This window comes from Aphelocoma coerulescens, chromosome 28, assembly GCF_041296385.1.
Source record: "Aphelocoma coerulescens isolate FSJ_1873_10779 chromosome 28, UR_Acoe_1.0, whole genome shotgun sequence".
Lineage (NCBI taxonomy): Eukaryota > Metazoa > Chordata > Aves > Passeriformes > Corvidae > Aphelocoma > Aphelocoma coerulescens.
Genome location: NC_091041.1, coordinates 4,878,725 through 4,901,601, shown reverse-complemented (window position 1 = coordinate 4,901,601; position 22,877 = coordinate 4,878,725). Strand labels below are relative to the sequence as shown.

Sequence of the window (22,877 nt, the reverse complement as noted above, 5' to 3'; positions counted from 1 at the left end):
TTCCCAGCTCCCTCAGCCCCTCCTGGGTTCCCTTCCCTGGACTCCTCCATCCCTGGCCTTTCCCAGCATCCCAGCCCCTCATCCCAGCCTGGAGCATTCCCTGGGGTGGTCGTGACCCCAGGAACCACATCCCACCCTCAGCCTGCCCTGGGGACGACCCAAGCAGGGAATGTGGAATCCCCACTCTGGGAATGTTCCAAGGGCTGCCTCTGCTGCTGGATTTGTCACATTCCAAGGAAAATGTCTCACCCTGGGCTGTGGGAAGGCCCCAGGGATGTTCAAAGCTCCGGACACTCGGAAGAGAAGGAGGAACTGTAATTATTCTCTTTAATCACGGTGGCACGGCAGAGCTGTCCTGCCTCCCCCTCAGCACCACAGCAATCCTCGGATTTCCTCTTCCAAACCTTTTCCCACCCCCGTTTTCCATGGACAGGGGGCAGGTGGTGCCCCCAAACACCTCCAGGAGAATCCCAAACCCTGCAGTTCCTGCTCCCCTCAGACATTCCCCCTGCTCCTCCTCCCCACAGGAAGAAGCTCGGGAAGGAGGGTCCCAAACCCCACCGAACGCTGCTGCTGGAACCTGAATTTGGGGGATTTTTTTTATGACTTGGGATTTTCAAACCCCGTTTTTTAGGTTGGGCCTGGAAGGGGATTTCACCCCATGCTCCAGCAGCAAACTGGGAGGTTTCTGCTCCTGGACCCAGGATTTGTGCAGGGATGAGGAGCAGACAAGCCCAGAGAGCTGAGCAAGGAGCACAGCTTTCCTCCTGGGAATGAGATGGGATGGAACAGAAAAATCCAGGGTTTCCAGACTCCTCAGACATTCCAGCTGCTCCTCCTTTCCTGCCCCACACCCTCCACCCTCCCCACCAGCCCAAGGGATGCACTTGTGGCTCTCTGTGGCCAGAACCAACAATGTTCCCCCTGCTGAGCTGTGGGTATCCAAACCTTACCCCTGGATATTCAAACATCACCTTCATCCCATCCCATCCCATCCCATCCCATCCCATCCCATCCCATCCCATCCCATCCCATCCCATCCCATCCCATCCCATCCCATCCCATCCCATCCCCAACCTGAGCTTCCAACACCTCCATGTGCAAAGTCCTGGCTGTATTTGGTTTGGGAAAGTGCAAGACACGGCGGGGACACGAGTCTGGAGCTCGGACAGGAGATTGGCAGCCAAGAGCCCCTCCAAGGCCTTTCCCAGGATCTCTGAGGATGCCAGCAGCTGGGAATGAGGGCTCTCTGTGATTCCCAGCTGGCTGGGAGCACTGGGAAGCACCCAGGAGCCTCCTTGAGGCACGAGGGAAGAAGCACCAGCAGAGCTGCTCGTGTCACACATTCACGCTGAGCCCCCCGAGCAGGGGGTCACCCCCACTCCTCAGGGACTGGGATAACTGGGAGCCTGCTCTCCCAAAAATCCCAGCCTGGCCTGCTCCCCGTGGAGGCTGGGACGAGTTCCGGGCTGGAGCTGCTTCCAGAGGGGGGGAAGGGCCCGGCCCAGCCCTGCTCAGAGGACCTGCTCCGTGCTGGAGGAGGAAATGTCCAGGAGCCTCCAGGCCATGTAGGGGTTGAGCTCGTCCTGGTCCCTGCACAGGGCCCACACGTAGAGCATCCGCAGAACCTTGTCCTGCCGGGAAAATCCCGCAGTTAGAGGGGCACGGACACGCTGCCCTGGCAGGGGTGGGAGGAGGTGACCTTTAAGGTCCTTCCAACACCAGAATCCTGTGGATTTGAGGGTCCTCTCTCCCTAAAAACTCCCCGTGTTCAATATTCCAGCGGTGGCTCAGCACTTCCACCCAACCCTGGGCACTTGACTAAAGCTGAGGTTTGGGTTCTACTGGAGAATTTTAATGCCTCTCCCTGATTTATTGCGGCTCCAGAGGAATCCGACAGCAAACAGACTTTGATATCCTGTTCAATAATTATCCCATCAATATTTATCTCCCAGGAATGCAGGAATTCAGCACAGGGAATCACTGGATCAGCTGTTCCTGCCCTGGTTGTGAATCAGCCCAGACGGGCCCCATCATTCAGATGAATCCCATTTTTCCAGCCTGGACTAAAGGCCAGGGTTGCAAGAGCCAATATTTGTTAAATGCCCTTATTAATTCCAAGGAAAATGTGCTGGGAAGTGCCAGCACTGTCCCTATGAAGTGTCCCTGAGCTACTGAGGCACAGGACAGACTGGAGCTGCCTGGAGAGAGACACTTGGGAATAAAGGAGCTCCAGGAACCTCCTCCAGCAGCTGCCACGAACTCTGGGAACAGGGAATTCCATGGGCCAGGCTCAGCCTGGAATCACCCAGGAAGGAACAGCCCCAACCACAGCCAAGGGCATTCCAGGAGGTGCCAGGGGTTTGCTCCACAAACCATTCCCTGCCCTGTTCCCAAAGCACCACACACAGCCTGAGCTGCAACCGGGCGTGGGAGTTCCCTGTGGGATTTCCAGGGAATGAAGGCATCGTTCTGTGTCAGTGTGGGGAGCTAAAAACGTGGATTTGGGGATTTTTTTCACTCAGTGACTCAACTCTGCTCCCACCCTGTTTGCCAGAGGGCTCTGCTCTCCCAGAAAGGGGAAGGAAAACCCAGCAGGGTGAGGTGGGAATGGGATGGAGCTGGAGCTGCAGTGGGAGATCCCAAACGTGTCCCAGGCCCCAAACGTGTCCCAGGCCCCAAATGTGTCCCAGACCCTAAATGTGTCCCAGGCCCCACTCACCGGGTCCCCTTCCACCACCTCCCCTTTGTGGTTCTTGATCACCATCACCACCTGGGCCTGGAAGGTGATGATCAGCACTGGTCCCTGCTCCATCATCTTCCCCATGGCCAGCTGCAAGGACAGAGAATTCCATGGAAAACAGCCCATTCCTGCAGGTTCACAGAAGAGCACCCAAAGTTTCCCACCTCCCCCAGGGCTGGACAGTCCCAGCTCCCCCAGAGCTCCTCTGGCTGTTCAGCCACATCAATTCTGTGGTTCAGGTATGATGGAAAAGCTGTTCCCCAAAAAACTTCCCATTAAAAAATGCTTGGGAACCTTCAAAGCTTTCCCCAAATTGTTGTGAATTTTTTCGTTACTTTCCCAAGTCCATAAATCTGGGAAATGGGAACAAGCTCTGCTCCGTTATTTCCAATTAGAAAGCAAGAATAAAGGACCCCCTGCTCTCCAAAACTGGAGTTTTCTGAAGGAAATGCTTGGAATCCTGAGCTGGAAGGGACCCACAAGGATCAAATGGAGCCTTTTCTCCTGATTTCACATCAGGTTTTGCCAGGAAATTGTTCTGAACCAGACAAAAACTGTACCACAAAGACTCCGAGGTGAGCACCTTCTGTTTGCCAGGATTTTTCTCCTCTGTTCCCATTCCATTAAATATTTAAAGGCCTCATTCACCAGAATGCAAGAGGAGTGGAAATTCAGCTTTTTCCTTCTAAAAACCCAGAATTCTCTTCCTGCCCTCTGTGGGAAACCTTTTGCATCCCCTTTCTGTGGGAATGCAGGATGCCAGGGAATGCTTTGCTGCTCTCCAGCTCCGGAATTCCTGGCTGTGCTGCCCCCAAAAGGAATCACAGGGACTGGGGACAGCGGGATTTTCCTCTTTCGAAATGTTCCCAAAGATTCTGTTTTATCCCCTCATAAAGGAAGCAGCACCAGGACGGGGACAAGGCTGGGCCGTGTCACAAAGGAATACATTTATTTATAGGCAGATTTTCCTGCTCCCTGAGGCAATCTCAGCAGCTCTGCAATGTTCCTGTGCCTGATCCCAGGGAATCAGCTCCCATCCCAGTCCTGGAGCTGGCTGGACTCACTCAATCCAGCCAAATAAAAATCAGTTTTCCACCCAAATCCAACCCCAGCCCGATTTCCAAGATATTTTAGATGCCATCAATGATCCCACAACATCCATCTGCCTGTGGGGTTCCAGGAGGAGCAGGAATGTCCCTGATCAGTGCATCCCTCCCATACTTCCCATTGGGATTATTTCTCAGTGCTGGGATCCCTGGAATCTCCCCAAGCAGGTCAGGACTGGGAGCTGATCTTGATGCCAGAATGAGGTGACAGAATTCCTGTCATTCCCTAAGTGGGGCAGGAACAGCTCCAGCTCCTCCACAAAGGGACCTGGAGAGCACCTGGAACTTGGCTGAGTCATCCCAGAATCCCTGGTTTGGGTGGGAAGGAGCTTAAAGCTCATCCAAGAGTGGGATTTTCCCTCTGGGAACAGAAATGCCAAACCCCAGAGCTCAAACCCAGCAGGCAGAGCAAAGAAGGTTGAACTCGATGATCCTGGAGGATTTTTCCAACCTTAATGATTCTAAAAATCCCCTCCAGAGCCCGTGGGTTTAATTCCTCCCCCAAAGGAGATCCTGGACAGGGAACTCACGTCGATGTTGTCGATGTCCAGGATCCTGGAATGGAACTGGAGCCCCAAGGCCTTGGCCTGCTGGATGGGATGGGCCAGCTGGCTGTAGGTCTGAGGGAAGAACAAACTTGGGTTGGGAATTGTTTGGAATTGCTCTGTCACAAAAAGAAAAGGGAATTTCTGCTTGGAGAGAGCCACCAAAAAAACCCCACGAGAAAAAAAAGCCCCATTTTTATAAATGTGCTGAAGGAAGGGATCAAAGAACTGCAGCAAATGCTTTGGGATTCACCAAATTCCCACTAAAAATCCCACTTTTCCTGGGCAGAACGTGAGGACCTGAGAGCACCTGAGAGCTGAGGGATTCACAACTGGACTGAACAGCAGAAACAGGGAAAACCAGGGAAAACCAGGGAAAACCAGGGAAAACCAGGGAGTTTAGTGACCAGAATCACCAGCTCAACACCTGTGGGATCCCTTAAGAGGCTTTATCCCCTGGATTCTCAGGGATAGGATTCCCATTTCCTCCCCTGGTTTATCTGACTGATTATTCTCGACTCAGGAGCTTCATTTCCAATTCCAGCTGCCTGGGAAATGTTTGGTTTTGGTCTCACAAACTGCAGGGAGGCTGCTGCTTCCCTCCAGAGCAATCCTGAGGTGTCATTCCCTCGGCTGCTGGAAGCAGGGAGGGTTCTTTGCTTTCAGACTGGATTATTGGTAGAAAAAATGCTCATCAGGATTTATTAAATAGAAAAAATTGCCTCTCCCAGCCCTCTGGTGGTGGGGAACAGCACAGGAAACTCACGTGGAGAAATTCAGCTCCTGAACAGAGGAACAGAATTATTTTGGACTTTACAGCACAATAACTTTGGAGGAATGAAGACCCAAATTAAAGCCCCCCAACACTGTCAGGAAAGGCCCTGCTTCCAGGAAGTCCCTGAATTCCAACCAACTCAAATTCACAGTTTGCAAGGCAAAACCCCCTCAAAACAACCCCATTTCCAAGGGAGAATCCCAGGCTTTGGGGCCGTTCCTGGGAGCTCCACTCACCGCCTCATAGCACCAGTCCTTGAGGATGTCGAGTTCCCCGGAGATCAGAGCCTGAGGAGGAAACCAAACAGAACCTTTTAAAGCTCCTCCTGTATCCCAAGTGGGACCAATCAGCCCTTCCAGCAGCAGAACACCTCAGATCCCACATTCTGTGGGACTCTGGGGGGAAACTGGGAGCTGCAAAGGGGAACAGCAAAAAGGATTTCTATCAAAACACAGGAGCTGAGGCCAAGGGACATAAAGCTTTGGATAATTAAACTCTCTTGAAGCTTCCAGCTGAACCTTCCTGTTAAATCTTCCTGTTACACCTGCCAGGGAGCCAGCAGAGTTCCCAGGGCTCAGAAATCCCGGGATCAAACAGGAGCAGGAGCAGAGCTGCAATTTTCCACACTGAAGAATTCAGGGCACAGAAGGAACAGAAGAATCCCACGTTTGGCTCCTCAAGTCCCAGTTCTTCCAGTCTCTCCCGAGTCCCTCAGAACAATTCCTGCTCTATTTCAAATCCCAGGTTCCCTCTGTCTTCCTCGTTGCAGTGACAGGGACCTACACCCATTTACAGTGACATCTCTCATCACTCTGAGTCCTTAAAAACATCAAATTCCAGACACTTCCATGACCACTGAACCTTCTGTCACAACCTGCTCCTGTTCCCAAACCCCAGATCAGAAGCCAGGAGCACATCCCAAATCCCTTCCCTAATCCCTCTGCTGTCCCCATTTGCTCACCCCTTTCCCTCTGATCCCACCTCATTTGTTGTTCTCCAGGCCAGAACAATCATTTATTATCTCATGGTTTGAACCTAAATGTGGGATCCAATTCCTTTCCCAAGGTTCTGTGCAGAGCTGGAGAAGCAAATCCTGCCCCAACTTTTGATTTTAGCAACGGGAAAGTAAAAAAAAACAACCTTCCATGGGATAATAAAGGGAAAAATACAGGGAAGAAATAGATCCTGTGTCACCTCGAGGATGTTGGGGATGATGTCCCGCTCGCACTGCTTCAGGAACCGATCCTTGTCAAAGGATGGATCCACCTTGAGGATCTCCGTCAACACCTCGGACATTTCCGTCTTGGAGAACAATCCCCCTGGAAAAACAGCTCAGTGGGGGGGGTGCCACAGCCACCAGCACCAGGAAACAGGAACAGCCCTCTGGCTACAGAGCAGAGCAAGAGTCACCCTGGGAACAACTCCAGCCTTGAAGTCAAACCTGGGATTTCTCCCGCCCAAGGACTGTCCTCCCACCCATCCCCCGGATAACGATCCATGCAAAACCCGGCAAAGCTCGGGAATGTGCCCCGTTGTGGCAGCACACGGGAGGAGCAGCAGTGCCAGCAGCAGGAGCAGAGCCAGGGGCTCTGGGAGGAGCCCTGGGATGTGCCTGTACCGATGAGGTCGGTGACGCGGTCGGTGACGGCGCGGGACGCTCGGATGAAGGCGTTGTCACTCTCGTCGTACTTCATCTTCATCTCAAAGAACCCTGGAACGGGAGCAGAGAGCTCAGAGCCCTCCCAGCTCATCCCGAGCCAGGGAATAACCTGCAGCATCCAACCTCTCCTCAATCCCTTTCCTCAGCACCAGGCACCAGCTGCGAGTTGGTTTTCTCCCCATTTTTCTCCCTATTTTTCTCCCCGTTTTTCTCCTGGTTTTCCTGCAATGTTCTGATCTCTCAGGAACTTTTCCTCTGCTGTCACTCTGGATTTAACACCTCCTGGAAGGGTATTTATCCAGTGGAATGAGGAACTTCAGGATTGGGCTCACTTAGAGCAGGGTTGCTCCAGCTGGTGGAGCCCCATCCCTGAGGTGGCACCCGGGGCTCTGGGGGTGACACATGGGCACAGCTTGGACTCAATGGTCCTGAAGGGCTTTTCCAACCTAAATTCTGGGATTCTGGGATTGTTTTCAGGGCATTCCCACTAGAAACAGCCTCAGATGATATCAAAGATCAGCTTTACAGTACAAAAAGATCACAGGATTTTTTTTTTTTAAATCTTTCACCTGTTTGGAAGTTGTGTTAAAGTCCCTCAATTTTTAAGGATTTTCCTGCTTTTAAGCTCTAGCTCAGGAGGAGCAGAGCTGCCTTCCCTGTCCCTGGTGCCAGAACAAAGGGGGGAGGGAAAAGCAGGAAACCCACGAGCTCAGTTCCCTCTGAGCAGGGTTTGGAGCCCTGGAGCTGGGAGCACTCCCAGCAAAGCCCGGCTGCAGGAGGGGCCGGAGCACAGATGGAGCAGCCTGGAGAAGCTGCAGGGCTGTCAGCTCTGCCTCCCTCCCTTCACAGCACTCCCAGCACCAGCTCCAACCCCACAGAAAAAGGTGGGAATTTGTGATTTGCATTCTGTCGAGGCTGGAGGCACAGATGGAAGCAGATCCAGGCAGGAAGGGCTGGGAGGGGAACGTGCTGCTCCCTCCAAGCACTCACTGTTGAAAACCACGTTGTTGTCCTTGAAATCTTTCCACTGCTGGTACCACTTGGAGTCTTTATGCAGCACCATGCCCATGGCCTCCCTAGAGAAGGCAGAAAACAGGGATAAAACGCAGATATTTGGGAAAAATTAACTGGTAACAAATACAGACAACACCCTGAGGAATATCCCTGCAGCACTTGGCATCACTGAGGCTGAGACAGCACATAAATGATGAGCTCAATTACAGGATAAATTATAGCCTCATCAATTATAAAATAAATTGTGGCCACGTAAATTATAGCCCCATAAATGATCCACCAGATAAATAAAACACCAGACAAATAAAAAACCAGATAAATAAAACATCAGATAAAAAAAACTCCAGATAAATAAAGCACCAGACAAATAAAACTCGACTCAGAGGAGCAAAGCAGCAAACGAAAAAGCCTTAGTCCTGCCCAGCCTAACTCAGCAGTAAGAAGTTAAAACTGAGCACAAAACAAAGCTCAGCTCAGAATTTCACCTCTGAACATTAAATCTCAACTTCAGAATTGGCAGTTCCCAGTTCCAGCACAGGAAGATTCGGGATCACCAACTCCTGCTGGGAATGCGCTCCCAGACCCAGCTGCTCCCACCCCACAGCTCCTGGATTTTAATCCCTGACCTACTTTGAAGTTTCCCATCAAATTACACCTGGAAATATCCCCCCCAGAGGACCCCACACGTACTCATTGGCTTCAAACACTCGCTGCTCTTTAATCCTCTCTCCGGAATATTCCGTCCGTTTCCGGAGCCGCTCCGGGCGTCTGTAGGGCCCCGTTTGTCCCAAAACACTCTCATCTATTTCCTTCTTCACAGTTTCTACTCCCTGCAAGGCAAACAGCCCTGTTAGTGTGGATTTCCTGCTCCCCCAGAAGCTGAAAATCCCTCCTGTGATGGTTTGGGAGAGCAAAAGGCCCTGGGCACTGCCAGGGATGGGGCAGCCACAGCTTGACAACAAAGCACTGGGTACTTTCTGTATTTCCTGCAAAAAGAGGGATTCAAAGAAGCTCAAATCCCACTGGAGAGAGACATTTCCCCCCGCTGCTGCACGCAGCTCCGCTCTGCCAGGCTCACACCTCCCAGGCACTGCCAGACCCGCAGTCCCGGCTGCCAGGGCCGCCCGTGGGAGGTGGCTGCTGCATTTCCCACCCAGGCTCCCCACGGAGCCGGCCCCGAGGCTCTGGGTGCCTGGGTGGACCTGCGAGATGGTGCCAGGGTCGGTACCTGTGAGATGGCTTTGAAGGCTGCAGTCCTGCCCAGCTTCTCCCCTCCCCTGGTCACCGACTCCGCCGACTGCTTGGCCGTTTTGGCCGCTTCCTCCACCCCTTCCTTGATCTTCCTGCCCAGGTCACTTTTGCTGACCTCATCCAAACTCTGCAAGGGAAACCAGGAGAGGTCATTCCAGCTCCATCCCTTGGCCCCAGTTCCTCTCCAGCTCTCCTGGAGCCCCTTTAGGCCCTGGAAAGGGCTCTGAGCTCTCCCTGGAGCTTCTCTTCTCACCCCCAGCTCTCCCCAGAAGGGATCCAGCCCTTGGAGCATCTCCACGGGCCCCTCTGGACTCTCTCCAGCAGCTCCACATCCTTATTTTGGGCTCCCAGGGCTGCAGGTGGGGTCTCTCTTTTCTCCATCCCCCAAATCCCAGAGGAATCTCCGGGCTGGGCCTCCTCTGACCACACTCAATCCATTACCCTGTCAATGCCTCTGCTTTTAAAAGCTCCAGGGTTCGAATCACCTCTGGAATAGCAGCACCTGCCACCAATAATGACAATTCCAGCCCCCCCAAAAGCCCAAGGGAAGCAGAGCTGCCCTAAGGAAAGGTCCTTTTACCTCTTTAACCGTCCCTGTTATTTCTCCAAGTTTCTTTTTAATCACTTCTGAGGTCTTCACTGTTTCAGATTCAATGGTTTTCTGGGGGAAAAAAACATTAATCAAGAGACAGAGAATACTCAGACCCAGCTTGGATGGAGCACAATCCATTAAGGCTGGAATTGAGGGCGAAAAAAGCGACATTTCAGGAGCTCATTGCCTGAGTCAGCAGCAGCTCAGCCTTGCAAATGATGATGTTCAGAGCTCTCTGAACAACACAAAAGAAACAGTCGATGTTCAATTTAATGCCTCATTATTTGATCTGCTCAGAAATGCAGCCAAGTGTCTGCTGGAAAGATTTTCCACTAAAAAAAAAAAAACCCAACCCCAAAACATTCCAACAAATAAATATCCCAAGGCATCCATTTAGCACCGAGTGCTTCCAGCCAAGCAGAACTCCTGAACAGTTCAGCTGTGGATTGAAATTTACACTCAGAGCAGTAAAAGCTCAGGGACTGGGCAATAAACCAGGGAACACTCACATATTTCCTCCTTGCTTCCCGAAGTGCATCTGATTCCTCCAGCTTTTTAGCTTCATCCCGGAATTTTTTAATACTTTCCTTCATCTCTTTGTTTTTGGCCAATTCCTGTTTGATGTTCTCCACAAAACCTGATATAAATCCCTTCCTTCCTCCTGAGGAGTAGCATCTGGACTGGAGAAAACCATTCCATGTTGGAGAATCCCAAGGAATTCAAGCAAACAGGAGTCACATAACACAAGTTTCAAAGGCAGGAGGTCGACTGACCAAAGGCAAGCACTGGGTCACTCTCAAAACACGTGGAAAACACGGAGCTGCCTTGGAAGAGCAGCAGCTGATCCTTCAAACAGCCACATGTGCAATGCATTCCATGGAATCCCAGGATGGACGGGGTTGAAGGGACCTTAAATCCCACCCAGCTCCACCTTCCACTATCCCAGGGTGCTCCGAACCCCATCCAACCTCAGCTACCCCAAAAGACCTTGAGGTCCACTCAAAAAGTGGAAATTTCCTGCCTAGAACTGGTGTTTCCCAGAGCCACATCCACATCCAGCTCAGGACTCTGCTGGGAAAACACTTTGGGGTGGAAATGGAATAAATTCAGGTGGGACCAACCTGGGGGGTGCCCAGGGCAGGGCTGCTGATCCCGTACAGGGCAATCCTGGGGAAGGCAGGGATGGGATAACGCCTGGAAAAGAGCCACAGGCCACTGAGGAGACATTTCTGCAAGGAAAACAGCACAGGAGGAGCTCAGGGAACCATCCAAGAGCTCCCAGCACCTGGGTTTGGGACAGCGGCGATGCACAAATCTGTCCGGGAGCTGAAACATGAGAAGCACACGGATTTTTCTGGGAAAACGCTTTCAAACACAATTTTTTCCCAGCTCTGGAGGAAACCCAGGACCCCCCCGAGTGTTTGTGCTGCCCCAAGACACAGGGCAGGAAAGATCTGCTGGATCCCAGAACAATCCCCGGCCGGTTCTGCTGCCCCTGCCCAGGTCCAGCCTGCGAATCCCAGCGCGGGAAGGGGGCATTGCTGAGCCCGGGGCTTGAAGCAGGTGAGAATCAGGGAAATCCCACCGCCACACCTTCCAAATCTGTATTCGAGCCCCGGGGCAGGAGCCAAGGACCGAACCAGGGCAGCTCCCGACCAAAGGCACAAATCGAGCAGAAAATCCCCGATGCCCCGTTTAACTTCGGGCACAAAGGACTCGTCCAAGCCCCTCACGCTACGAGCGGGAGTTAAAGGAGACGCTCCGTGCGCAGCTCCCGCCGCTCACGGCAAAATCGCCCTTAAGTGAACCCCGAGAGAGGCTCCGGGAGCAGCTCGGGGCACGGCGGGCTCCGGGAGCAGCTCGGGAGCAGCTCGGGGCACGGCGGGCTCCGGGAGCAGCTCGGGAGCAGCTCGGGGCACGGCCGGCTCCGGGAGCAGCTCGGGAGCAGCTCCGGGAACAGCTCGGGGCACGGCGGGCTCCGGGAGCAGCTCCGGGAACAGCTCGGGGCACGGCGGCTCTGGGAGCAGCTCCGGGAGCAGCTCGGGGCACGGTGGCTCCGGGAGCCCCGGCACGGCTGGGCCGGAGGGGCCCTCAGCAGCCCCCGATGCCCCCCGGCTGCCGCGGCCGGGACACGGGCCCCGCTGCAGGCTCCGGGACCCATCCCGCCGGGCCGGGCGGGAACAGAGACGCCGGAGCGGGGGTGAGGAGCCGGGACCGGGTCCCCCGGGTGTCCCCACCGGGGGCTGACAGCGCCGGGGCCCTGCGGGCTGTGAGCGAACGGCGGCCCCGGCGCCGGGCCCCGCCAGCGGGCCGGTCCCGCGCTGCCCCTCCCGTTGCCGCAGCCCCGCTCGCTGTCCCCGCCGCCCCGGGCAGGCCCCGGGCAGGCCCCGGGCAGGCCCCGGCGCGGCCCCGTCCCGCCCGGCCGCGGCGCCCGCGCTCACCCGGCACCCTCCGGCCGCCGCCATCGCCCCGTGACCTTCGCGCGGCGCCGCGCGGTGACGTCACCGCCGCGCCACAACCGCGCCACGTGGCCGCGAGCGGCGGGAGCGGGCGGGAGCCGCGGGGCAGCCCCGGCCCCACCGGCACCACCGGCCCCACCGGCACCACCGGGCAGCCCCGGCACCACCGGCACCACCGGCCCCACCGCCGCCCCTCCGTGCCCCACACCGCATCCAGTTGTTATTAAAACCGCTTCTTGCAGGAAGAGGGGAAAGCTCCCCCCTCTCAGCGGCAGCAGGTGTTCGCCCCTCGCCTGCCCGGGCCAGCCGCCCCCACAGGAGAGAAAACAGACGTTTTTAACCCCATTTTCAGCTCCGGCCTTCCCAATGGCACTGACACAACCCAGGGGAGATTTTCTCTGGTTTTTTTAATCCAGCGTTGGCACCAGAGAACAACCTTGAGCTGGGAGTGCCCGTGGAGTAGGTGGGATCCAGGAGAGGGAAGATCCTGCACCCTGGAGACATCTTAAAGAGAGATGCTGTCAGCAGGAGGAACACTGGGGCTTCTGACGCTTCACAGGGTACAAACTGGAGCTGGCAGGGAGTTTAGGCAGAGTAAAGGATGCAGTGACTGAAATCTTGAACTTGCATTTATTATCAAAGTCAGACTGTTTACATCTGTCAGGTCAACGAGATGCCACAACTACAAAAAAAGATTGTGCACATGGCAGTTCCAATGCAAAAAACCAGTAAAATGGGTCTCCCTCAGTTAAAAAAAGGACTTAAAATTACTCCAGAAAGCAACCAGGTTGGGCTGAACAGCTTCACATCCAGTCAAAGTAAGATGGTTAACGAGAGCAAGCACGGACAGGCCGCAGGGCCCTACGCGTTGCGGTCGATCCGCACGTCGATCTCGCGGCCCCGCAGCTGGATGCCGTTCATCATGCGGCACGCGCGCTCCGCCACCTCGGGGGACTCGAACCTCACCACCCCGCAGCCCTTGGACTTGCCGTTCTCCATCTTGATGTCAGCGTAGAGCACGTGCCCTGGGACAGGACACAGCGTGAGCGCACGGCCCCGGCCGCTCCCCGGCTGTGACAGCCAGAGCTCAGCGTGAGCGGGCTGGGCTGTTTGTGAGGAGTGACTGGGGACAGGAGCTGGATTTATCCTGGGCTGTTTGTGAGGAGTGACTGGGGACAGGAGCTGGATTTATCCCGGGCTGTTTGTGAGGAGTGACTGGGGACAGGAGCTGGATTTATCCCGGGCTGTTTGTGAGGAGTGACTGGGGACGGGAGCTGGATTTATCCCGGGCTGTTTGTGAGGAGTGACTGGGGACAGGAGCTGGATTTATCCCGGGCTGTTTGTGAGGACTGACTGGGGACAGGAGCTGGATTTATGCCGGGCTGTTTGTGAGGAGTGACTGGGGACAGGAGCTGGATTTATCCCAGCTCCAGCAGCAGCACCAGCACATGGAAGGAGCAGAGTGTGAGCCCTGTCTGGAATGGCCACGCAGGCTCCAGGTCACAGCTGAGGCTGGGCTTGGCTCCCATGGAATCATGGAATTGTCTTGGCTAGGAGGGACCTTAAAGAGCATCCAGTTCCACCCAGGGACACCTCCCGCTATCCCACGCTGCTCCAGCCTGGCCTTGGACACTGCCAGGGATCCAGGGGCAGCCCCAGCTGCTCTGGGCACCCTGTGCCAGGGCCTGCCCACCCTCCCAGCCAGGAATTCCTTCCCAATATCCCATCCATCCCTGCCCTCTGGATTATTATCTGGCCATTATTCATATTCATTCCTCAGAGTGAGGAAAACAACTCACCACATTCATTGAATTTATCTTTCAGCATTTTCCATGTAAAATCAAAAGGCAGCTGTGGGAAGAGAGGAACAAACCATTACTGAGGCTCTGCTGAACAACCTGCAGGCACTCCCAGCTCCCCAAAAATTGAACCCATCCCAGGACAGCCACTTCCAGAAAACCATGGAATCACGGTCAGCCAGGAGCTCTCCTCCTGGTAAGGAAATGGCTCCAACTGCCCCAAAGACTTGGCAGCATCCAGTATAAGACATTGTGAGTGGAAACTGAGCATGGATGAGATCAACACATCAATCCCAACGACTGCCATGGGCGGGAATGGAGGGGTGGGAAAGGGCAGGAGTGGGAACAAGAGGGAAGAATGAAAAGGAGGAGGAAAAAGGGGTACTCACATTTCTCACAAATATCTGACAGGCTTTCCGGGCCACCCCGGCTGCAGGGCCTCCGGCTCCTCCCAGGGACCCTGCAAAATTCCCTGCAAAGTTGCCCCGCTCCATGTCCATGGGCCTCTCGAAGTTGCTGCCCATGGCCAGCCCCATGCGCTCGATCCCCGCCCCCATGCCCTGCCCCATGGGCGGCCCCATCCTCTCCATGTTGGCGGCCCCGATGCGCTCCAGGCCCATCCTGTCCATGGGCGCGGCGCCCATCCTCTCTATCCCGAGCCTGTCCATGGGCGGGGCCCCGATGCGCTCCAGCCCCGCGGGCATCCTCTCTATCACCTGGCCCATGCCCGCGCCCATCCCGGCGGGCACCATGCGCTCGATGCCGATGCCCATCCTATCCATGCCCGCCCCCATGCGCTCCACGCCGGAGCCCATCCTGTCCATGGCGGTGCCCACGCGGTCGATGGCGGCGCCCATGCGCTCGATGCCGAAGCCGATGCCGGAGCCCATGCGCTCGATGCCGGAGCCCATGCGCTCCATGGCCGGCCCCATGCGCTCCAGGTTGGGGGCCAGGTGGTCGATGCCCAGCGGGGCCATGCGCTCCATGCCCGAGCCCATCCGCTCCACGTTGGAGCCCATGCGGTCCAGCACCAGCCCCATCCTGTCTATCTCCGAGCCCACCCTCTCCATCCCGTGCCCCATCCCCGCGGGGAGCCGCTCGATTCCCGAGCCCATGCGATCGATGCCAGGGGCCATCCTCTCGATCCCGGGAATGCTGGCGTTTCCACCACCTGGAACACAACACAGACAGGATCAGCAGCTGGGCCGGGACACAGAACCCTGAACAGCTGCTGGCTCTCCTGGAATGAATTCCCATCACTCAGAGCCCCCTCAGTCCAGGCACTCTGGGCCTGAAGGATGAGGCAAACTCAGATGCTCAGGTGAGACACCCCCTGCAGAGCTGCCTCCAGCTCTGGGACCCCAGAATAAAGATGTGGAGCTGCTGGAGCCAGTCCAGAGGAGGCTCCAGAGCGGCTCCAGGGCTGGAGCCCCTCTGGAGCCAGGCTGGGAGAGCTGGGGGTGCTCACCTGGAGAGGAGAAGGCTCAAGGGAGAGCTCAGAGCCCCTTGCAGGGCCTAAAGGGGCTCCAGGAGAGCTGGAGAGGGACTGGGGACAAGGGATGGAGGGACAAGGACACAGGGAATGGCTCCCTTGATTCCGGAATGTTGTGATTTCGTCAAAAATTCAATCTGTAAATTGATGGGGGAGCTGTGTCTGCTTGGAGATGTCTGGGTTCAGCTTTGCTCCAGAAATTCTGCTGTTTCATTACTGACATTGTCCAATATTTCCAGGGAACGTGCTTGGAAGGTAAATGTGATACAGGCAGCAGGAGAAGCAGAATTTTGTTTTCACTGACAAAAATTAACAACTTCCCAGCAGCATTTAAAAACCAGAGAGCAAAGCTGAAATCTAAAACTCCTTGCTTTTCACAGTTTTCCAAGATTTATTTTCCCAGAAGTGTTTTAATGCACAATATTGCTCATCTCTTTCAAGATTCTATCCCTCAGAACTATTATTATGCTGTAATATACTAAATAGCTCAATATATAGCATCATGATGTAAGACATAGCAAATTAAGTGCATTAGGACTGTTAAAAATTTCCTGTTCCTTCTGAAATCCCTCTCCCAGCCCCATGCTGTATCCTTCTGCACTCCCTGAATATTTAACTTTGACCAAATTCCTACAGCAAATCTAAAACAGAATCTGTTTTTTTATCTGTATCACCCCCATGACTGTTGTGAGCAGTTCAGGGATAAAAAGCAGGCAGGAAATGGATTTGATTTACTGCACTCACCTATTCCCCTCTCCAAGGTCTCTCCAAAACTCCGGGACATTCCCATCTCATTTCTTCCAAACTCCCTCTCAAATCCACCTCCCATGGCCCGATCCATCTCTGCAAAGAGGAAGGTGGAGAAGTTTTCAGAGGGGTTTCAGAGAGAACATTTTACCACAGGAATTGTTTTGAAGAGTCACAGCACAAGAAGGTTTCAGTGATTTTCTCCTGATCACTTTGTCGTGGCTTCGGGAGCCCAAAACCCCAAGGAAGAGCAGGATTTATCCCGAACACATGTGAGGCTCTGGGGATCAGAGCCAGAATCTTTCTAAATAAACCCTTCAAGGTAGCATCAATAAATCACTTGGTTTGTGCAGCTCAGAGGCCACGAGGGACTTGGGGATCCCTCCCAGGGAACCCAGCAGGATTTACAGGAAGCCAGTGCCTACCACTCATCCTGCCCATGTTCATCCCAGCTGGGAAGCGACCGATGTTTTCCATGCCACCGAAGGGACCTTCCATTCCTGAAAAACAGATTTTCCAGGGATTCTTTAGCAGTGCATTTCAGCTCCACGCTGCACACACAGCAGCTGCTGCCACACAACATCCCCACAGGCACAGGACACCCCCCTAGCACCAGTTCCCAAAAAGGAGTCAGGATTTGGGCACAGCATTACAAAAATCAGGGGGTCAGAGTGGCTTGGGTTGGGACAGTGAGGATCCAGTTCTGACCTCCAGGGATGGCACCCTCCGGATCTCCTGAACTAAGGAAGCACAGGCCATGTTTTATGGGATGCATCCCTCCTCCCCACACACCTGCAGCAGTCTGAATACCCAAAAAGGACCAAATTCTTGCTCAGTTGGTGATGACCTCCCAGCACACAAAGTCCTGCCATGCACACACACCTCAGTCTACAGGAGTTTCCCAAAGGCCAAGCTATGAACAGATCAAAAACCACAGCTTACCTCCCATTTTATTCATTCCAAAGCCCATGCCTTCCATTCCCATTCCTCAAAATAAAAGAGAAAGCTTTATATAGCACACATCACCCAATCAATTTCAGCCAAAGGCTGCAGAAATCAAACCACACAACACGTCCATGGCTTACATGGGATAACTCTGAGGAGATTCCAACATTCCTGCTCAGAAAATCAAGCAGCAAAGGGGAAAAACCCACTGGCATTTCGACATGGAAAGCTGAGTGTGTGCTACTTTTTAGGTGGCTCTTTGAAACTTGTGCTACTTCAACAGATCCTCACCAAAGATTTACAAGCCCACTACAAGTGTTAAAAGTGAGAGATGGTTTGGAGTTTCATGGATCTTTGCAGTGTCTGCTGCTCATGCTCAAGAGTCAGAAAATGAGAGCTGTGTCTTGACCACAGTGAAAAAAAAAAAAAAATGGAGCAGTTGGTTAAATTCAAGTTTCCATTATCAAGCTGAACAAAAAACTCATTTGGCTTTAACATTCCTAAGAAACTTCCAACTTTTTGGGGAGGCAAACAAAGCTATCTACCTTCTACACAGCTTAAAGCTCTCATGAAACAAAAGCATAGGAGTAATCTTCTTACCTCCAGGTCCCATGTTGCCCATTCCCATGCCTTTGTTTAAATGATTTGCATCAATAGGTTGACCTCCAGGTCCTAATCCCATGCCAATACCACCAAGACCATCTGAAGAAAATATTCAGATATCAAAAAAGCCTTCTTTCCATAGTTTGACAAAACAGCAAGTTTTATTTCTTAAGTAATTGACTTTCATTCTCCAAAAAAAGCTTGCTGTGTCCCCCCTTTGGGGTGTGTACTGAAAGCAGGGAAGTGTGGAGTAAATCAAGAGTAGATGTGTCTTGAAATAGTTTTTAGCCTATCTCCAATTATTTGTTTTCGTAGTTAAATTTCCATCTTACTGCTGAGAAAACTTGGTTTGGAGCTGACTCCTGAAAAACAACTGGCTAGAACACTGCTTCATTTGGGCAAACTCCTCAGCTGAGGAGGATGGAGTGGGCAATTTGGGAGAAAGATCCTCTAAAGCTTTGCACAGTTATCACCCTGGATTGCCAATGGCTCATTTCCCCCTCTGCCAGGGCTGTCCCCTCGCAGGGAAGAACTGAAGCCCCAGGCACAGCCTACGGATAAATGACAGCCACCTATGGAATTGCGAGCACACAGCCAGCCTCTCTCTGAGCAAACAAGACACGGCATTCCCAGGCATGGATTTGAACCTTCCTGAAGGATTCCCCAGCCCAAAGAAAGAAGAAAAAGCCCTTTTTTTTTCTCCTGAAGCAGGAAGAAAGTTCTCTGCTTGGCACAAACACCAGTTTATGGCATCCTCTGCCTGGCAGGATTCCCTCGTTTCCAGCTCAGCACTGAACACAGGAGTGTTGAATCTTGTTTTAAAACAGCACAAGGTCCCCCTTCCCCGCCCCAGTAAAGGCCAAAATCCAGGCTTCCAGAGGGATTTAGGGAGTTTTACACCAAGGCAATGGAATTGGAACCCAGTGACTTTGTCCTGAAGAAGAGGAACATCCTTACAGTGATACTGCTGTGAAGGAAGGCCTTGACAGACACTGAAAGCTGAACTAGGGAGGGACTAATTAATGATCATTAATAATGGGCAATTTAGCAGCACACAACAGGTCTGGTTCCCAGGAAGAAAACAGAATTCAGAGAAGCCCAGACTGGTTTGGGTTGGAAGGGACCTTAAAGCTCATCCACTTCCAGCCCCTGCCCTGGGCAGGGACCCTTTCCACAGCCTAGGACAATTAAAATTCCATCAACAGCCCAAATTTTGCTGCATTTGAACAAATTCAGCCTGCAGCTCTTCCAGCCCCAACTCTTCTCTTCAGTATTTCCAGTGCCTCATCCCAGCATGGCCAAGGTTGGGAGGGGCCTTTGGAAGGCATCAGCTCAGCCCAGGCTGCTGAACCCAGCTCACATCCACAGCTCTGGAGTAATCCCAGGGATGGGACTCCACAGGATCTCTGAGCAACCCAGTCACCCTCCCAGGAATGTTTCCTTACATCCATGTGGGGTCTGTGGATTTCCACTGCTGGTTTAGACGTGATCTTTTAATTCAGTCAAATTCCAAGTTGGAAGGGGCAGCGTGGGACAGCCAATTATTCTGAATTTCCAATCTCCTGGGTTTTGGTTGGTGCTTTCTGCCTCCTGCACCTCCAAGAAGAGCCTGGTTCCCTCTTCTTTCCATATTTAATACATTCATAAGATCCCCTTTGGAAATCTGAAGACCTGGAAGACTCCCAGGTCCTGAATTCAGCCCTTTCAATTGAAGGGAAAACATTCTAGTCCCAGAGCACCATCCCATAGAAGGAGGTGCTGACTGATTCACTGTGTTTCCATTAAATCCCACTACTAATGGAAGGCACTGGGATCTTGGAATTGCAATGGAGAGCTCTGGAAGCCTTGAGAAGGTGAATGTTTTAAGACAAGCTTCTGGCCATGAGCTGAAAGAAGTATCCAAAAAATCACTGAGCAGCTCTTCTTCACTATTCCCTCTTCTGAAATTATTCTGGAATTTCGATCCCAGTTTTCCAGTCTGAACCAGAGTTTTACTGGGGCTGGGACTGGTTCCCAGGTGCTGAACAGCCAAATAAAAAGCAGAAGATGTTGAATTGAATCATGCAGGGGACACTTACGAGGGAGCTGTTGGGGTCGCTCTGGAGGGAAGAAATCTCCTTTGGGGAAGGCTCGTTCATCCTAAAAGGAATTCAACGCGACAAAGTTGGCAAGAGAAGTAGGAAATTATTTCCTGATTCTTAACATTTTGAATTACAATACAGAAATTTCAAGTTAAAGCAGTCTTGAGTATAGTTTTGACTTGTCTTTTAGCAAAATAATCAGAATTAACCTTCCCTGATGGCATCAGTTCAGAAGGAATCGGGCAAATCACACATCTCCCCCTCTGTATTTTGATCCACCCTTGAAACCACAAATCCCCCCCAAACCAGGAGTGCAGTTCCCGGGTCAGGATGCAGTGGGAATGAGGATGTCCTCACCATTTTGACGTGCATGGGTCTGTCAAAGAGCAGCTGCCCATTGAACATCGCTGGGGGCCGTTAAGGACCGTTGTGCAAGCGCTGAGAGCTCTCACGGGGAGCACAACAACCCCTCAGAAAATCCCATCTCCTCACTTATCACTCACAGATGATCCCAAATCCTTCTGCCTTCTCCAAAACTAAAAAGCCTTGAAATCCAAGTATATTGAACATTCAAAGAAAGGCTTTTTGAAATTAAAAAATGATAGAAACACACTGCTGGGTAAGATTAAGTTCACTAAGAGATTATCCAAAACGTTGACTCCAAACCAGGCCAAGTGTTTAAATGTTTCCTCAGTCACTTTTTCCACTGAAAAGGAGAGAACAGGGAAGAGTTCCACAGCAACACCCACATTTTGAAGCGTGCCATGCCAGGGAATCCTTTGTCCAAGTCTGGCTCCTACAAGGTTTAGGGGTGCAATGGAGGAGGAAACTAACACTCAAACAGAAATTCTGGAAAGGGAAAGGGGGAATATTTCGCTCCTTTCCGTACCATAACCAGGAGCTGAGAGAGTAATATCTGGAATTCTATTGCTGTTTGGTTTCTAGGTAGCAAACCATTGCTTGGCCAGCAGAAGGACACAGGAAGAGAGGAAAACACCAGGTCCATGTGCCTTGGCACAGGGATTTGTTCCTTTCCAGACAAATCTTTTCACAGAATTGCATTTTAGTACTAACTATAACCTAGAGACAGGAACTTATTTGGGACAGAAGTACATTTATCCATGTGGGAATTTCCTTTGCTGGAGATCCTGAGCAAACTGCACCAATTCTTTCAAGAAGGAATTTTGCCTCTGTTTCGCTTTTCCTTCCATTTTCCATCCACTACAACTTGACCTTCCCTGACAAGGCAATATCCTCGCTTGGAATACAATTTCCATTCTCCCCCTGCTGCAATTCCCCAGTTCCTTGCCCCCATTCCCAGTCCTGCTGCCCAAGGATACAGATGGCCTGCACGGCCTCGATGGCCTGCTCAAAGGTGACGGTGCCGATCCCGCGGCTTTTGCCGTCCTTGTCCTCCAGGATGTCGGCCCGAACCACCACTCCAGCCATGCTGAACACCTCCTTCAGCTTCTTCCAGCCCACCTTGTAGTCCAGCTGGAAAACAGGGGAATCATTGGAAATGCAAGAGAGAAAACAGCTTCAGTGGGCTTGTGTCCTTACCTGGTATTGGCATTAAGAGTTGGCAGAGAGATGAGATAAAACTTAATCAAAGTACAGAGGTTTGTTCAAAAATCCCAATTAACAGACACTGTGGTACAACTTAACTGAGAACCTCCTTAGCACAGAGAATCAACAGGACACAGATGAACTTTTCCTGGCACTTCCAAGGCTTTTCCTCCCTCAGATTTGCCCCAGCTGAGAGGTTCCCACTGCTGTGTTTTGCAGGGGGTGTCCCAGCACTCACATTGGCCACGAAGACGGTGCTGCCGAGCCTGCCGGCCTGCAGGGCGTGGATGATCTCGTTGGGGATGTTGGGGTTGTTCAGGATGCTGGGGGGGATGTTGATCATGCCGGGGCCGCCGGGGCCGGGCCCGATGCCCATCCCTCCTGCTGCCATCACCTTCTGCATGGCCCTCCTGGCGTGCTCTCCATCGGGGTCCTGGGGGACACACACACACACACACTCAGATCCCCCACCCAGCTGGTCAGTGCCATGGCTCAAACAGGCACAGAAAGGGGGGTTCCCTTTATCCCAGGCTGCCTGCTCCCCAAGGATTCCCAGCCCACTGCTTCCCTTGCATTGTCAGCCGATTTATTTTATTTTAGCCAACACCCAGCACCCTTTATCAAGTCATTCCTCCTCAGGCATCTCCCTGGTTCCCAACGTGTTTATCTATCATTAATACCAACAATAAGCCTCTGTTGCACCTGTTCCAAACCCTGATAAACCCCCAGTGCCACTGGAGAGGGTTTGGAATTGACTCCCAGGACTGGCTGTCAATAGCAAAGCCACTAAATTGGAAATACATCTTTGAGGTATTCCAGGAAAGAGCTGATTCTGTGGAATTGCTGGTGGAATCCATTCATTCTGATGCAGAATTCAAAGGGAAGTTTGTCAAGAACAAACACTGATGGAGATTTCTGTGTCAAATCATTAACAAAACTGCAATTAAAGCCAAACTCCTGCTTTGTCCTCAGATCAAGTTTAGTCTTTATAAGCACAAGTTCAGCACTGGCTAAGATGATTAGAAAGAAGTTGACTGGGGTTTTTTAATCTTATTTAAGTCCTGCTTTCTGTCCGTTATCCCCTGAGTCAGCCCTAAATCTTTAACAAGAACTCCCCCTTCCCACTCCAGCCCCTGCCAGAACACCAGATGCACTCCTTACTTCTTTCACTTTCAGGGGTCTCCCACCAAGACTGTGCTTGTTCAAAACCTCGGCAGCCTTTTTCATGCTCTCTTCCATCTTGAACTCAACCACCCTGTGGAGACACAACACAGCTCAGGATGTTTTGTTTTAAGAAGTCTCCTTGGATTTCAGGTATAAATTGAGAAGGAACTTACGCGCATCCCTGGCGAGGTGATTTCCCAGGACAGTCACAGGGAGGAGGGAAGAGAGAAGAAATCAAGTCAGTAAAAGCCCAAATCACACACAAATATTTTATTATTAAAGCCAAATCACATTAGTTAAGCCCTACCAGAGAAAATAAATGTAACCTTACACAG

The 22,877-nt window shown here is 52.5% G+C and overlaps 2 protein-coding genes across 3 annotated transcripts; both read right to left on the bottom strand.

The window, feature by feature from the left end:
* Positions 1 to 1,093: 1,093 nt before the first annotated feature.
* On the bottom strand, positions 1,094 to 12,180 carry TIMM44 (translocase of inner mitochondrial membrane 44). Its single transcript, XM_068997261.1, has 13 exons — positions 12,128 to 12,180; positions 10,808 to 10,915; positions 10,196 to 10,366; positions 9,675 to 9,755; positions 9,072 to 9,221; positions 8,534 to 8,673; positions 7,820 to 7,905; positions 6,788 to 6,880; positions 6,364 to 6,488; positions 5,406 to 5,456; positions 4,380 to 4,469; positions 2,723 to 2,833; positions 1,094 to 1,634 (listed from the first exon to the last, which is right to left on the bottom strand). Exons 1-13 carry the CDS (start codon positions 12,149 to 12,151, stop codon positions 1,515 to 1,517), a joined length of 1,350 nt encoding a protein of 449 aa, XP_068853362.1. The 5' UTR covers positions 12,152 to 12,180; the 3' UTR covers positions 1,094 to 1,514.
* A 576-nt stretch (positions 12,181 to 12,756) lies between these two features.
* Positions 12,757 to 22,633, bottom strand: HNRNPM (heterogeneous nuclear ribonucleoprotein M). Of its 2 annotated transcripts, XM_068997424.1 has the most exons (12): positions 22,540 to 22,633; positions 21,617 to 21,811; positions 21,153 to 21,306; positions 20,170 to 20,219; positions 19,810 to 19,870; positions 17,729 to 17,830; positions 17,126 to 17,170; positions 16,609 to 16,683; positions 16,181 to 16,279; positions 14,334 to 15,115; positions 13,945 to 13,996; positions 12,757 to 13,170 (listed from the first exon to the last, which is right to left on the bottom strand). In XM_068997424.1, exons 1-12 carry the CDS (start codon positions 22,615 to 22,617, stop codon positions 13,007 to 13,009), a joined length of 1,857 nt encoding a protein of 618 aa, XP_068853525.1. In that variant the 5' UTR covers positions 22,618 to 22,633; the 3' UTR covers positions 12,757 to 13,006. The 2 variants fall into 2 exon arrangements, with proteins under 2 accessions (XP_068853525.1, XP_068853526.1); XM_068997425.1 differs by lacking the exon at positions 17,729 to 17,830.
* Between the last annotated feature and the right edge of the window lie 244 nt (positions 22,634 to 22,877).